Source organism: Anopheles funestus, chromosome 3RL (genome assembly GCF_943734845.2).
Source record: "Anopheles funestus chromosome 3RL, idAnoFuneDA-416_04, whole genome shotgun sequence".
Classification (NCBI taxonomy): Eukaryota; Metazoa; Arthropoda; class Insecta; order Diptera; family Culicidae; genus Anopheles; species Anopheles funestus.
The window spans coordinates 56,722,999-56,739,868 of record NC_064599.1 but is presented as its reverse complement, the minus strand read 5'-3'; the positions used below and the strand labels follow the sequence as shown (position 1 = coordinate 56,739,868).

General features: G+C 42.8%; 3 protein-coding genes across 5 annotated transcripts; 2 read left to right on the top strand and 1 right to left on the bottom strand.

The window, feature by feature from the left end:
• Window positions 1-554: 554 nt before the first annotated feature.
• On the top strand, window positions 555-2,890 carry LOC125770218 (two pore potassium channel protein sup-9). The gene is made up of 4 exons (XM_049439602.1): window positions 555-1,117; window positions 1,190-1,333; window positions 1,401-2,062; window positions 2,135-2,890. The coding sequence occupies exons 2-4, from the start codon at window positions 1,207-1,209 to the stop codon at window positions 2,477-2,479; spliced, it is 1,134 nt and encodes a 377-aa protein (XP_049295559.1). The 5' UTR covers window positions 555-1,117; window positions 1,190-1,206; the 3' UTR covers window positions 2,480-2,890.
• Window positions 2,891-7,931: 5,041 nt separating this feature from the next.
• LOC125770230 (uncharacterized) lies at window positions 7,932-10,404 on the bottom strand. The gene is made up of 2 exons (XM_049439627.1): window positions 8,484-10,404; window positions 7,932-8,403 (listed from the first exon to the last, which is right to left on the bottom strand). The coding sequence occupies exon 1, from the start codon at window positions 9,542-9,544 to the stop codon at window positions 8,501-8,503; it is 1,044 nt and encodes a 347-aa protein (XP_049295584.1). The 5' UTR covers window positions 9,545-10,404; the 3' UTR covers window positions 7,932-8,403; window positions 8,484-8,500.
• A 905-nt stretch (window positions 10,405-11,309) lies between these two features.
• On the top strand, window positions 11,310-16,014 carry LOC125770159 (lipase maturation factor 2-like). Of its 3 annotated transcripts, none has more exons than XM_049439504.1 (4): window positions 11,310-11,513; window positions 11,756-11,982; window positions 13,715-14,772; window positions 14,859-16,014. In XM_049439504.1, exons 2-4 carry the CDS (start codon window positions 11,853-11,855, stop codon window positions 15,666-15,668), a joined length of 1,998 nt encoding a protein of 665 aa, XP_049295461.1. In that variant the 5' UTR covers window positions 11,310-11,513; window positions 11,756-11,852; the 3' UTR covers window positions 15,669-16,014. The 3 variants fall into 3 exon arrangements, with proteins under 3 accessions (XP_049295461.1, XP_049295462.1, XP_049295460.1); XM_049439505.1 differs by having other exon boundaries at window positions 11,310-11,639; XM_049439503.1 differs by having other exon boundaries at window positions 11,311-11,613.
• Window positions 16,015-16,870: the final 856 nt, after the last annotated feature.

Below are 16,870 nucleotides of genomic sequence, written 5' to 3'. Positions count from 1 at the left end.
GATTTTCACAAAAGGCTGTGCAATAGAAACAAAGCTATTTTGTTTAAATTAATCAAGAATGTGTGTAGCACCTGCTTTAAGGGGACGTAACCGGCGATAGAGCATGAGAGGAAAAATGTAACAGTTGTGAAATGAACAATATTCTTAGACTTTTGTTCCGTGTTTTTAAGCTAGGTCTGGTTTGCCATGTAAGGGGAGCTAGAAAAAAAAATTATTTAACACAAAAAAAGCAAAACATGGCATGCAAAAGACGGTTTACAAAGACGATTCAGAGACGGGAGAAGTAATAAGCGTTAACGGACAAGGGAAAAATGTGTATTTTGAAACTAGTGTGTACAATTTAACGATCCTTGTCCATCAGTTCCTAGCCGAAGGGAAAAAAATGTGACATTTTGTTTATTTATACGATTCATCTATGGATAGATCTATTTTGCGCGAATAAAGAAATACCAAAACGAACGAATGCTGTACACTCTCTCAGCACATAGTACTGTACCCAAGCACGTGTCTCAGAAGTGAAGCTCAGTGTATTCATTCACTGTATTCCGCTTTCCTCGTTGCAGATTCCTGACCACTTGGTTTTGGTATGTGTGCGAGATTTTGTCTCCGTTTCGTGCCTTGCGTGTCATGCGCAGTCAAACTCCTTCGGACTCGTTAGAAGAGAAATGTCAAACATCCTTGTTGGTCGTCAAACAACGGCGAAAAAAATCAATCGATAGACATATAGGCGCTGCTGCAGATTTTGTCATGGTGCTACACTCCGAAAGCCATCACCACCGTGTACCGTGAATCCGGGGGGAAGGAGATCGTACCGCAGGAATTGGTACCAATCCGTGTTTGTGCCAGTGGGAAACGTGCCAAATAGGTTTTACCACAGTTCTTCCCAACGTGGCCACTTTGTTTAGGTGTCCAGGCTTCCCTCTTATCTGCCACAATGATTCCACGTAGCTAAAACTGTCCCAAACCAAATCGACTGTGTAGCGTTCTTTGCAGGCTTGTTTACAGTAAGAGTGAAAGTAGCACTTTCCGAATTGTAGGACCCGAATTTCCCAGGTTTATTCCTTCCTTTATTCCCGAGTGGAACAACAATACCAAACAGTACCTCCGTAGGCATAGGGTAAGTACATTTCGTACGACAAAGTGCAGTTCCCAACGGCAGAGTATTTATTCTTTTCATTCTCCTTCGCAGGCTTGCAGTAAACGAGCATGAAAAAACAAAACGTACGGACCATCTCCCTGATCGTGTGTACGTTCACATACCTGTTAATTGGAGCAGCCGTGTTCGATGCACTCGAGTCAGAAACGGAGAAGAAACGCTGGAAGGCTCTCAGTGGTACGGATCTCCACATTATCCTGGGAAAATAGTCGTCTAATTGAAGTCTCACTGTATCCTCTTTCAGCAATTGAAAATATCCTCATCACACGGTATAACATCAGCTCGGAAGATTTCAAAGTCATCGAAACGGTCATTATGAAATCGGAACCGCACAAGGCTGGCCAGCAGTGGAAGTTTTCGGGTGCGTTTTATTACGCCACCACAGTACTGACGACGATCGGGTACGGTCACTCGACACCGTCTACGGTCAGTGGGAAGATCTTCACCATGTGCTACGCCGCCATTGGCATTCCGCTAGGGCTGGTCATGTTCCAGAGCATTGGTGAGCGTGTCAATCGGCTGAGCAGTGTGATCGTGCACGCGGTGAAAACGTCATTCAACTGCAAGAAAGCGATCGCGTCCGAGATTGATCTGATTCTGGTCGTCACCACGCTTAGCTCGCTGACCATAGCGGGCGGTGCGGCAGCATTCAGCAAGTTTGAAGGTTGGAGCTACTTCGACTCGGTGTACTACTGCTTCATCACTCTCACGACGATCGGGTTCGGTGATATGGTAGCACTGCAGAGGGACAATGCGCTGAACAAAAAGCCGGAGTACGTGGCGTTCGCGCTGATCTTCATCCTGTTCGGGCTGGCTGTGGTGGCTGCATCGTTGAATCTTCTCGTGCTACGTTTCGTAACGATGAACACAGAAGATGAGAAGCGTGATGAAGCACAAGCCATACAAGTAAGAGTCAACAAAATTAAAATTGTTGTGAGCATTTGTGATGCAGACGATTTTATTCTTCTTTCTATCCAGGCAATGCAAATAGCGGTTAAGCTGGACGGAGATATCATCACGGGGAACACGGACAGTGTCGATGAACGATGCTACGATCGCATCTCGGTCATCAATCCAATGACCGTGTGTCATAATTGTCCGACCAAATTCGATATGACAGAAGCAGCCAATGGGTGTTATATCGATACAAACTATCGTTACCCGCTAATGGACTGCGAAATGACGCAGCTTCGATCGCCGGCGGGTTTCAGTGGGGCGGGAAACAATGACCACCGGATGCATGATTTCGAAACCGATGACGATGGTCTAATACGACCGTTACGGTACGATTTCCATCCTAGTCGTGGTCGGGCATCGGTTTGAACCAGACATTTGCATCTGATCGTCTTATCCTACCAAAAAAAACATCCTACACAAAGCACAAACAGACGGTAACTATGACAGAGGACGCAGCAGCAGCTTTGAGGACCGCAACGAACGCACAAATAAACACACAAAAACACGCCACTCGATAACGGTGGGTCAATTAGTGACCGCAAATCATCATCTTCCTCTAAATACTTTTGTAAGAAACATCCCTTCATGCGAATGCGTACGAATTGGTTTATTATAAGTATAGCGTAATATGTAAGAGCGAAAGGCAGACGGTTGATCAAATTTTAGCAATGATAAAAAGAGAAGATAAATTTAAAATTCCGGGAACAATCGGTTTGAACGTTACGAATAAAACACAAAAACAAAACACACAGCAACAGAGCAATTTGCGTAAAATAAGCACTAAGTCTATTAGTATGTCGTGCAGTATGAAAGAAAGTTCGAGCTGTTTAGAAGCCCCCGAGGGGTATTTGTTCCAAAATTATACACGACCACCACACCCTGGAGTTTACACACATGCTGTTGTGCTGGTGCGAAGTCCTGTAACCGGGGCCTTTATCACATCCTTCTCTTTAAGAAGGAAAAGAAAGAGAAAGATTTAATTAAGTCTAAACGAAACATATTTTCCAATCAAATGCCAAAATTTCACCTCTTTCATCCTTCATTACTTTATGTTATTGTTGCTCATTTTAAAACTATTATTAAAGTTTCGTCAATGAACAATCTTTAAACATTGAGAATTGAATAAAAAGAACTTAAAAAGTTCCACAGCGCAGAACAGACAAAAAAACAAAGACTAAAAAACCTCGTTGAACGAGTTGAAAACTTTCCACCGTACTGCCACCACTACTAATGCTGCTACTCTAACGGCATTTAAAAAAAGTCCTTCGTGAGCAAACTGGGATGCGAAGAAAGTGAAAGTATTGCTTGATTGCTATTTATGAATGCACATAAAAGTATGTAAATTGGATGCTTGAGAAAACTGAATTCCCACCACGGGAATACGCCATTTTCCCCCACGCGTTACTACTGATTCAGCATGGCTCCAAGAATTGCTCCTTATGATAGACCGTGAAGGTGAAGCGTAGTTCTGGAAAAAAGGGAAGCTGTAAAGATGCTTAGCAAAAGACAGTCTTTTTTCTTCTTCTCAACAATGGAATGGAGGAAAACTATGAAGATAGGAACGTGGGAAAAGGAAGTTTTACTATTCTCTGGTTATGAGTAACGGTACGTGATAGTAACGGGTTTTCCCCTATGTGTTCGTTTCATAAATGGCAACAATACGTAGGTTCATTGAATATTTATGCATGAATATATAAAGAAAAATTAATTCAATATTTTGCACCTATTCTGTATGGAATTAGTTTCCCAAAAAACGTTGGTACTCGCCGTCTATAACAGCTCTACTCCTAACTAAGGCTCTCATTTTAAATAACACATTCATAATCATTTTAGTAACATAATTAGTAACAAGTACAAGTAAAAAATACAGGAATCGGTTAATAACGCTAGTAGCACTTTAGTAACTTTAGTGTATTACAAGCCCATTTTTAAATTCGAAGCTAAATTCAGCTAAAGATTTTTAAGATGCCTCAGGAGACAATTCGTCTTGGTTTAATGTGATGTCATGCCGGCTATTTCTTACTTTTACCACTTAGCCAGATAGTCAGCCCTTGATACGGGGGACTCTTTACAATTGTAATTTTAATGTTTTGTCTTTATTGAGATGATCGCACGTGTTCAAACCCGAAGGAAAATGGTTGATCATGTCACTAAATTTGTGATCATTATTAGTAAAATAATATCATACCTTTCTTTACGGCAACGCAGTTTGTAACTTGAAAACTAAAAATATTATGACTTTCCTCGCGTTTCATAGTTTATTAGGGAAAGGATCATCTCGTTGGCATACCACGTGGTCGTGCGCTCATGAATTTCTCGATGTATTTTTTGTTGTCAATTTTGAAATCAGCCTTGAATTTCGGGGTTTTCTTTCTGTAATGGACTTCTTGAAGGTCCTATGGGCTCTCCTACTCAACTACTATTCCATCCCGATATCGTCGTGCAGAGTGGAAGCATGTGCAACTGTATGCCTAAGGTTTGGTATACGGGCTATTCCCAATCCCTTGGGCGTGCTGCTTGGCAGGTGGAGCAGAATGAGGCAAAATATAGTCCATGTATCTATTCATGTCTTTGTAGATTCATGAACCTAACCTAACTTTTACGAGGCTCGTCAAGGTCAGTCATCCTGCCTCAAATGTACTTACTGACAACGGAAAGCTAAAGGAGTATACAAACCAAATTTAGGACGGAATATCGGATTGGATGATAACGGTGTTCTATCGTGAGGAGACTCCAGCAGCTGGCCAAGCAGTGGTTGCAGAGCCATATAGGAAAGTAAGTAATTTTTTCAATTAATGTTTTACTAAAACATGAATTCTTGAACTCTTTAATAATTATTATGAAATATTTAACGACCATTGTTTTCCATTTTCTAAAACAATTTCTGTTTCATCAAACGATTATTTTTTGGAATTTTCAGGCTTTAAAATGTTTTATAAATTTAAACTAGAAGAAGCAGAATAACTTCTACAGTCCATAAACCATTTTGAATATAGAAGTTATAGTTTAAATGTAGAAAATGTAAAAGACATAGTTTAAATGATGTAAACCATACAGCATTTTATTAATAATAGAACCATTACAGGAAACAATTTTATTTCACAAAAAAGATTGCAAAATCCGCAAAATATGTTTCAAATATTTTACTATTATCCCGGTTTTATGTGTGTAACATAACCATACATTAACATAAGCTTAAATGAACAAATTGATCGCATTTCACGATAAAAAGTGCAATATTGAATTTTTTGTTGGTATTTAGAGAAATAGGAATCGTGCAAACAGCTTTCTATCCATCCAGTAAAATTCAATTGACCATCAAAAGACCCAACGCCGGAAGGGATGGTTGGACCTATATTACCAAGCATTCTACTTTAGGTTCAGTTCTGGTGAGAGACCGTAATGGGACACACGAATATGTACTGCCCCATCATACCTTCACATCAGTGTCGTGATGTTTTTTTTCTCCACCGATCGGGATCATGTTTTTCCGTCCGGATTTGCTTTACGCTTCAACACCTTCATCACAACACTTACGATAGCCTCCGTACGTGGGGGGGATAAGTATGGATGAGCATAGAAATAACATGGTAATGTCCCATCAATATTCCACCCTTCGCTCCACAGGCACATCGCCCAAATGTCCCATGTTTCTTTTCATCGTTTTGCAAAAAAAGGAGATTTGGCTGGGGCGCTCTTGTTGGATCAAACACGGCAAGTCAATCGATGTACTGAAAAGGACAACAGCGTTGGGGATGGCATTAATGCAGTTTGAAATGATTGTGTAAAGAATAAGGCCGTACTGGGGTGGGGCATTTTGTTCACATTGAGAGGGTGGAAAAATAGGAGCAAACGTTAATCGAGCGTGACAATGTTGACAGGATGTGTTCCGGCGCCGAGTATACCGCCGTGTCGTTTGATCCTGATGTTTAATCCTAACTTTTATCGCCCATCCCAACATCAAACAGTTGAGCAAGGGAAAGTTTTTTTTTTGTCTCTTTTAGGTCATAATTATCATCACAATTACATACCTACTTTCGTACCAAATGAGGGAGTATTCTACGCAAACCAATTTTTTCTAGAACGACACTATCTTTGAGACGTAACGTGAGGCGTGACGAAATGAAACCTTTTTCCGTGCAGTGTGTAGCCTTGAATATTCATGAGTGTGTTTATTTGGGGAAGTATGTTTATGTAAAGCATCCTTATTCGCGATATCGTATTCGCGGACAGGTTCTGTTTCCGGAGCGGTTTGCTACAGAATGTTTCAATTTGTCGAATTCTAAAGGTACGTGCCAGATTAAAAAGTGGTTAGAGCAAGGAATAAATTTCGAAATAGTATTTTAATAGAATTAAAAATTTATTTTCAGAAGGAGCATAATTTTTGAGCCATTTTACCCTGCCATATTTGGAGTTTGTAATGAAATTGGAATTTGTGGTTAAAGATACGCCACTCTAGGATGTCTTGTTCATAAGGAATTCCCATATATAATAGTTTCCTGTTTAATAATCTTCAAACTCTTCCTAGGGAACGGGAGCTAAGAATACATTCTAATCCTGTCCGTTCATTTTGAAAATCTTGTTCTTGTGTGTTGATGAGCAAAGAGAATTCGAAATCCTTGTTTTATCTGTTTGTAAGCTTTAACAGAGGCATTGTGAAAACTCCTCTACTACAAGTCCTTTCTTAATACTTTGAGCTTGTCTAACAAATTTTTGATTTTGTTGATTCGGAACACCAAACATACAATCAGCAACATTCGTCTTTTGTGGATGTCCTACATGCGATGCGATATTCTTCCCGAAACCCCTCACCCAAGTGGTCAGCAAGTAATCCGCTTTTTTCCCCAAAAAATGATCCCCTCTTGCTGCTCGGGGCCGGATATTGAAGCTTATAAGCACCATCGATATGGCTGAGTGATTTGAAGATATTTGTTACAAAGTTACAGGAAGCACATGAAATAGACGAAAACACAACCCCCACATATCATCGCATTCTCTCAGGATACCCACGAACAAAATGGTCTCTGGAGATCATTCTTTCGGGCGGGATTAGCATAAACCCTGAATGTAGTTCGAATGTATCTAACCGTTTCGTAATAAATTGCCACACCTTTATCATTGAACGGCTTTTCCCCGTATCGTGTGTTTGGGTATGTGTGGACATCCTTTCCGAGCTTGGGGTTGGTTGGTGTTTTGGAAATAGCCATCCCATAGCATAAGCTACCAGGGCACTAAGGCTATCAGAGTGATATAAAAATAAAACGGCTGCTTTCATTATGCTTTACGACACAGAAAAAGCCTCGCTCTGATCCAAAAATGGACCATCATCGGTGGTGTTTTGCAAAGGTGACAGAATCACCCGAGCTGAAACAACTCGCAAGCAAGCGATTTCGCTTAAGCAAGGTCAGTTCCCTTGGAGCATAGGTAAGTTTTATCCATTAGGAATATATTTATTTCTGGTACACGTTACTCACCATCCTCGGTAACTGGACGGATGCATTCGTTAGGACATTAATGGAATTTGGTTACATTTAGATCAGGATGGAACAGGTAGTTCTGGTTACGGTCATGCAATGTGTCCACCATGGGTAACATTTTTTAGTGGATAGAGAAACTTTTCCATATATTTTTTTTACATTTTTAGGTGAATATGTATATGTATGTACATATATGGTTCGGTAGTTACACGTTAAAAGAAAATTATCATATCATACATACATCTCCACCGAAATGTTCATGGGGCGATAGGTGTTAAGTGAATATGAAACATCGGAAGTTACGTGAAGTATGACCCACTGGGCAGCAAGTGAAACGAGCGTAGATTAAAGGCCAGCCAAAGGGCAGGAATACCTAGTTTTTATTTATTGAAACATTCCATTAATGTAATGCTGGAGGCAAAACTTCAAGTAAGAACATCGAATATGAGATATCCAATACTTATCGCTTAGGTTGTGGCACCGATTAGTAAAAAGTAATAAAATAATATTTTTGTTCCTGAACTACACAAGAAAGCTGCTTTTGGGTAACTTGCCAAGCTACACGATGTGTAATTGTTCAGAGTGATAAAGGCACCACTTCCGCCGTTATGGAGTTTACCGCGTGAAGTACGGTTTACTCCTGGAAACTCTTGTGCAAGTTTCTACTCGCCTTCAATTAGATAAGGATCAGACGGTTGGCTTTTTCCTAGATTAACCAGGATTAGTTCTTAACGTTGGAACTAGTGTTAACTGTAGGCTAGATTTCCGTAAAATGGCTTTTTTTAGGGCGTTCGGGATAATTTTGAAAGTCACCTACGGAGAAAGAAAAAAATTTTTTATGGCAAAATTAATCATCGGGGAAATTTTTTTTTGTTTTAGAAATAGTAGCTTACCATGTATTTTATTCATTTTATTCAAAATATCCACCCTCGGCTTCTATTACGGCCTCCACCCGTCTCTGCAACCGGGAACAAGCCCTGGCGACAGTTTCGCGGGGTAGGGCCGCGAAAACGGACCTGATTTTCGCCATCAGCTCCGCCTTGGTATTGCTGGAGGTTCTGTTGGTGTCCCGTTCCACCGCGCCCCACACGAAATAATCCATTGGATTAAGATCCGGGGAGCTGGGAGGCCACACATTCGGCAAGGTGAAGTCGTTGAAATTGGCCGCCAACCACTTTATCGTTTTGGAGGCTGTATGGCACGGAGCGGAATCCTGCTGGAACACGTAAGGTCTGCCGTTGGCCACTCTCGTGATCCAAGGCTTCACGAAGGTGTCCAGCATGGAAATGTACCCGTCCGCGTTCTGCCTCAGCCCCTGCTCGAAAAAGTAGGGCGGCATCACGTCCCCTTCCGATGACACGCAGGAAAACACCATCACCGTCTGGGGGAACTTGGTTTGCGGCACCCGTGGCACGTCCGCCGCGCAGTAAGCCAGCCACCTGTTGTTCTGGGTGTTAACCTTCTGGTCCTGGCAGAAGTTTTTCTCTGATGAGAAAAACCACAGCGTGCCAGGCTCCACGGGATGCTTTAGCAAGTTGAGCAGCTTCTTGGCGTTCCCCAACCGACGCTCGCGGCCCTTCTCTGTCAACAACTGACCTCTTCGGCGCTTGTAAGAGAAGTACCGGAGGTCGTCATTCAGGGCCATTTTCATCGTGGATGGTGCCACCCCCATCTGGCGTGCCAACGGCCGAATTCCGATCCCCGGATTTTCCATCACGCGCGCCTGGAGGTCAGCCAGGAAAGCGTCGGTCCGCACGCAATCCCGCCGCTGAGAATGTGGTTTTCGTGCTGCCACCGCTTCGTCGTCGTCGCTGTTTTCTCCCATCTCATTCCGGATCGCCTTCACCGTGTTCAGCGAACACTGCACGCACTCCATGATGTCGCGGTTGTCGCGTCCGGCGCGGATCATCATGATGCATGTGATCCGCTTCCACAATGTACTCTTTTTTGGCATTTTTTTTTATCACGGGATGTTTTCGCTGCTTGTTCCGTACACTTTTCACTGTCGAATGACGTATTGCTTGTTTTCCTATGCCAACTCGATCACGAGTTATAAACAAAAATGTAACTGTCAAAATTATCCCGAACGCGAACTAGATTGAAAGGCTGTCAAATAGGCTTTTTATTGAATGTTCAATATAAGTTTCTATCTGTGGAGTGCCGATCAATTGCCAAACAGAAAAACTCGTAGGCTTGGAGGTTCGGTTACAAGTGAGGTTTATTGAAAAATTTTCCTTCTTATATATTAACAATTGTATGGTTGTGTTTGTGCTTGTACATATACGCCTACACATTATGGTGGTTTAGTTAGTTCGACTGCTTTGATTCTATGTTTATCCTAATTAAACATATGGCTGGGTGTCTGTTTTGGTACCTTGTCCTAAACATTTAAGTTTTATTGCATTCAAGTAATTGAATGTTGACCTTAAGGAAAGCAGCCGAAAGAAACCGAAAGTGAATCTTTTCCTTTTTACGATAGGTCAGGTTTTCTCACGCGCACGCTATGAATACTGTCGCGTTCGTAACATATTGCATTTAAAAAGCTTTTAAGCAGCTCTCTACAGACAAATGACGTATAGGGCAGTCAATCAAAGCTTGTAGTGTAAATTTCAATTAGAAATACAATAAATATGAATGGATACTTTCATTCCTAGTGTTTGTAAGCTTCATATTACTCAAAACATATGAAAAATTACATATTTTCTCTAAAAAGCAATAGGACACAGCGGGGTAGTCGATTGCTGAGAAAAGGATGACATTATAATTTGTCAGCTGGGTACAGATCAAATTTGACGTTTATTGGTCAAGCGCAACGTTTCTTCGGTTGCCACGCTCTGCAGTTGTTTTATTTCATTACCAACTGTGGAATCGGCCGGCCGCAAAGTCTCTAGCATCCGGTGCGGGAATCTGCTCATCTCTACCCTTTCTCCACAACAAGACGCCGAACTGAGTGCTCTAGGTACGTGTGTGTGTGTGTTCTGTTAATCCTTGTTGGATATTTAACCTATGATTTTACGTTATTCTAATCAAATGTGTTTTCTGTATTACAGAAGGATCGGTTTGAGGAGGTCAGAGTCGTAGCCGCATCGCCAACGAGGATGTATTTCATCAACGTGTATGGAAACGTTCTACTCCATCAATCTGATACGTGTTGCCATATTTGGAAGCCTACATTGAAGTGAGGCTTCCAGTATGGCAACAACGTTATCAGAAATTTAAGTGGTTGTATATGATTGGTGCGAGCCGTTATATTCGCCTAAACGCATTAGATTAAGATGTACAATACGATATATTAGAATTGTAAGACGCGCAAGAGCACGTTAAATGCTGCAGGAGATACAATACCGTGTAAAGGAGTTGGCTACATTGATAAAAGAATAAAAAATGTAGTAAAACGATATGTTGTGTGTATTTGTGTTTGTTTTATGTGAGGTGCAGGAACGAAATTTCGTTCAATTGTGGTTGCTTCGATTGTTCTTCCTCCTTTGCTAAGGTTTTCTTTGGTTATCTCTGTTGATTTTGCTTCAGGAAAATAAGCGCTCCTATCCCGGCGATCACGCCTACTGCGAACTGTGGATTAGCATCAGATGCAGAATCCAGCAACCCCTTATTTGATAGCAAAAGTGGAAGTACCCACTCAACCATAACCATGTGTGAATGGTTGATTAGATAACACTCGTGGAGGGAGTGAATGGTTTTCTGTGTCCAGCGAGACAGTGTTAGATTGCGGTTCTTGTCCATTGCGTTCTGGAGTATCAGTATTACGACGTGTATCAATTTTCTTCCTGATTATCAATCGATACCGGTGCCGGGGACCAACGCCGTACAATGAAATTGAACGGTACAAGCGCACGCGTACCATTTGCTATCCAGTAGCGACCTGGGCCAGGTGGTTTTAATCAGTGCAAACAACATCCAGACCGGTAAATTATCATAATCAGTTAAAATTTGGTTCGTAAAAGTTAGTTAGTATTTATTCCTCGAAACGACGTCTTTTTGACATCGGTGCGGCGTGAGCGTCCCGTGAGTTCCCGGGCTTTTTTATATAGGTTATGTTATTGTTTTGGTTTCGGTACCACTCGGTTTCGTAGAAACTTGTGCATTCGCGGTTTTAACTAGTGCGGAAACGGTGTGTGCTAAAATGTTTTCCTTTTCTATTTTACAGAAGTAAATAATTAAGACAGTGCAATATCGCGCATGTTGGGCTGTGGACATTTAGGCAAACTGTTGCACGGGTAAAATTTTACGAGCATCAAAAAAACATGGAGAAGGCAAACAGTGAACCAAGGTCGCAGGAGCCCGATGATGTGCCACGGGTACGGAATTTGCTGCTACGTTCGATGTGTGCCGTTTACCTGATGGCTTTTGTTGGATTTTATTGTCAAGCTGAAGGTAAGTAAGCAACCGGAGAAACCAAAAAAGGTCCCAAAATTCTTTTGCTGTGTATCGATTTCATTACCCCCGGCAATGATTGTGTGCGGTGTTGCTGTGGAATGATTTTGTTTGTAGTGGTGAAGTCACTCAGCAACCGCGGAGAGTGTCCCATGTAGCAAAAACAGCAGCAAAGCAAAACGCTTCATCAAACGCTTCGAGACAGAAACGCTTCCTTGCTCGGTCGGTTAATTTTGTGCTTTTCGCCAGGGATGCGTGGAATTTGGTGGTTTTTAAAAATATTTTTTCAACACTTTTCGTCTAACCATTACAAAAAAATATATTTTAAAGCAGAAATTAATTTGTCACATTCTAGTTTGACATTGATATCGCTTACAACAGTACGATAAATGGCATTTTTTGGATAAGCCATTCGCATAATTACGTATCGCTTTGACTAATTTTGTTTCGTTCTTTTGAAACATATATTTAGTCAATTATGTACCTATAAATTTTAGTCAAACTGTAGCGATCTTTAAAGTGTAGTGTAAGTGTATAAATGCAAACATATTTTCTCAATCCAAGCATTTTACAGCGGTTTTCCCGCTTAGGGTCCTGCACGTCCGCTTATGGCTGGCCAAAATGTAAATCCTTCACTGATTGTCTCTATGTTTTTAAAGTTCAATAATCCCTAAAGATACTTTCATAAAGGCCTGTAGTTTCGTCACTTAACAACTTCTTATTTAATCTGAAAAATGTATGATTTCACACAAAGATGATAGTTTCGTTTGTTAAAGTATTCCCTAGACTCCCTCGAAACAGCTTCAATTCCCTGTACGCAACAAACATTTAAAAATGTTTTAATATCTTGCCTGCCACAAACAAGATGAAGTTGATAGGAAATTCAAACGAGACAAACTGCTTAAAGAAATGTGCGGCTAGTGTGGTTTGGTAATTGAGTTTATGATCTAATTCAATAAATCCCTGTGTCTCTCCATTATACTAGTCGATGGCAAATTAGGTAGTAATTTATTTTTTTTTGCTACGAGCATTATAGCAAACAAACCTTCTTCCAATCGGTGTGTCGGTCAAAATTCTGCTCATTCTTAATACGTGCTAGAAAATCCCATCATCATCATCTTTTCCTCCGGACTCCCTCCGGACTTCAATCCGGACTCCCTGCGGAGCGGTGACGAACGTTGACCGGTCATCACATTGGGAATTAGAAATCAATGATTTCAAACTAACCTTAATGGTTCACGGTGTTGGGACGACCTGCAAGAGACACAGCGCACAAATGGAAGAAAACAGTATAAATGATCTTGAAACGGTCTTCTTTGGGGCCATGGGACTTTTGGGGGGGGATTGGAAGGGATGATAAGGAAGGAACGCCTGAAATGGATACACTGTTCAGCCATCATCATCGGCAATTTGATTCCGGGAGAAATGGTTCCCATACCCTTGACCGTGCGCCGACGTGTGCACCGAAGCGAATGTGAATGCGAATACGAATGATGTAATTTAATTATCTCTCAATTTGAGAAGAAACTTGGTAATCGATTCCGCGCCTTCACCCCTTGTCCGCGTCACCGTTGACTGCCTCACAGAACTACCGTGTATCTTCGTGCCATCATCACGACATGTCAGAATCCATTAGAGCGCTTCGATTAATCCAAGCTTCGTTCCCGGGCGGGGTGTGGGGATCCGCTTTGGGGCCGGGTTTTGTTTTCCACGGATTGATTTCTCTTCACAGGACTGTACGGAGATGCGGGCATTCTTCCGGCGAGCCGGATTCTGGCTAATGGTACGCTTAAGGAGCGGCTAAGTCTGCTCCAGCTCGGACCCTTCCTTGGACTGGGCGATGGGCACGAGGCAATTGATTTGTTGTGTCTGGTGGGTGCAACCGTCGCCTTTCTCGGACTCATCACCCGGGCCCATTGCCGGCTGGTTAGCTTCATCGTGATGTGGTCGGTGTACTTTTCGCTGGTCCAGATATCACAGTCCTTCCGTCAGCAGGCCGATCATCTACTGCTGGAGGCCGGATTCCTCTGCATACTGCTTGCCCCGACCCGCCTAACCGATCGTCGACATCCGATGGAGGATATCGCGCTGCTGCTACTGAAGTGGCTCGTATTTCGATTTATGTTCGCTTCCGGCTCGGTGAAGTTAGCCAGCGGTTGTCCACTCTGGTGGTCACTGGATGGGTTGAAGCGCCACTACGAAACGATGCCACTGCCTACGTCCTACAGCTGGTACACGTATCAGCTGCCGGATGCGTTTCATCGCGCCAGCACAATCTACGTATATCTGAGCGAACTGGTCGTCCCGTGGCTGTTCTTCGCACCGAGCAAAGCGGTACGCCGTTTCGCCCTTTGGTGGCATGTATTCCTTCACCTAAACATAATCGGGTGTGGAAATTATGGATTTTTATCGCCACTTGTGCTAACCCTGCTGCTCACACTGTTGGACGACGAAGATGGAATAGTTGTATGGCTGAACGAACGGATTTCCGATGAAGCACGACGATCTTCACGTGGCAAGGGACATAATCAACCGAAAACTGTCGATGCTGATCGATACGGTGGACGACTTGTAAAGGTGATCGGTTTGCTGATGATCGCAGGATCGTGGCTTTGTTTCAGCATTGGATCTTCGGACGAAGGTCAACTTACGTTTAAGCCATCGTTTTCGCGTGACCAGTATCTGAACTTTATGCAAACGATGATACGAGCCGCACCGTTGCTTGTATTTGTACTCATGGTTAGAAAGTTCTTGAGGCTTCTCTCCTCCCAGGATAGCGTGGGAAGTTTGGTAAGTCCGTGAATTAATTGGGTAGAAATTTTGATTATAATTTTGGATGCCTTTTCCCTCCCCCCATATTATATTTCCAATTCCAGGCCGATGGTATGCGACAATTTTCGAAAAATCTCGGTCTGCTCATATCCACCATCGTTGCGTTCACCGTGTTCTTCATGTCGATTGTGCCACACTCCCGATTGTTGCCGAGCACCTCCATCACTTCGCCCGTGATGACACGCGCCTACGGTGGTCTGCACAGCCTGTACGTGGTCAACCAGTACGGACGCCACCTAACGAAGATGCGCCCGATGAGGCGGGAAATTATTCTCGAATATTCGGACGATCTTAACGGTACCTGGCACGAGTACGGCTTTCAGTACAAACCGTGGACGATCGAGCGTACCTCATCGTTACCGTACGGGTGGCTTTATTTCCCACGGTTCGATTTCAAATTTTACGACGGTTCCGGTTCGAAAACCGATGCACAGAAGTGGGTTTATCCGTTGATCCAACGGTTGCTCGAACATCAGCGTCCGGTACTGGATCTTCTCGATGGGCATCACATCCCAGCGCAAGCACCGAAGTACATCCGCACCTCTTTGTATCGATTTTCGTACACATCGTTTGCGGATGGTGATTTCTGGACGCGGGAAAGACTGACCGACTATTTCAACGTGTTCTCGCAAGACGATACCCATCTGCGGGAAAAGCTTAAACAGATGAACTTCCGGCTGACGGTGGAACCCTCTAGTGGATCGTGGAACTGGCTGTTGCGATGGTTGCTGGATGCTGTACGCCGTTTCGTCGGTGCCATCGAGGGTAGCTATCTGTTGGTGGGACTGTTTGTAGCTGCCGGTATGCTTATCTACACCCAGCAACAGCAACAGCGCACTGGTCAGTCGACTTAAACAAAACAGCCCTAGAGGAAAAAAGGGCAGCCAAAACGGTGTCAATTGTAGTCAAATTATTGCAAACAAAAAACAAATAAGCTATCGAACGTTATACGCACTGAGAAAGGAGTTTTCGCATTTGCTGCTGCTGCACCATTGCACACAGAAGATCTCACCGTCTTTTTACTTCCTGTGGTGATAATACAATACTGTAGTAGTCCCATGCTGGATGTGACCCATAGGAATAGTGTTACTGTGTTTTATTTCCTGTTACGTTCGTTTTGTTTTTTATTTCCCTCACATTCATTCCACGCTCCACGGCGGAGCAAATAAAGAAACACACAAAGAAATCACAAAAACCCATTCTACAATTCGTTTCGTTCGTTTGTTTAAATTTTTCCGTCCCTGCTCGGGTGTGGATTCCCTTCCAATTTCAGCTTTTGGGGGAACTTTTAGATGAACAATTTGTGATGGAATACTGGGGATAAAGTAGCCAATTTCTTCGCTCGCTGCACACACACGGTGGTCAGCAAAAGGTTAAATATATCACGAATAAATACGAGGAACCTGGGGGGAAAAAAGCTGGCAGCAGAACGTTCGAGGGCAGTACAAGAGAAGAATTGCATTTTTCATTAGCTTCCGACAGGATTTTCGGACGAACATTTTGGGGTTCGGGAATATTTACCTGTGCCGGTGTTTTTCACTTCACCGGTGCTGTCCAGTGGCCCGGTGCTCTCAAAGTGTGCTATCAACTGTGCGATGAACCATTAGAAAATTGTTAGACGTGGCAAGGGCACAGACACAAAACAAAACACAAAAAACACCGTTCCTGAAGCCATGCAGCAGTCGTAGTGTGACTGGTTGAGAAAACGGAGCAACACTTTTAGCAGCTGGGCTCGGGCGCAGTTGCCAGTTCCGGTTGCAATGGTAAGCAATAATTCATCCGATCAAAATGGCGATTTTTCTTCGAAGCGCATGATGCCATTGTCGTGTATATTTGTAGGTTAAGAGTGAATCTATCATCCGTTATTCCGGAGGCTTTCGTTCAAACGTTAGCAAGGCTAAGCAGCAATTGTAGACGATCACATCGAGCGATATTTCGTATGTCCGAACCGAATCAGAGGCGGAAGTTAAATCTATTTTAGGTATGGAGAAGCTATAGATACCAGATTTTTTTTGTTTGTTTGCTGATAGTTGCTTACGAACTGGTATCATCCATC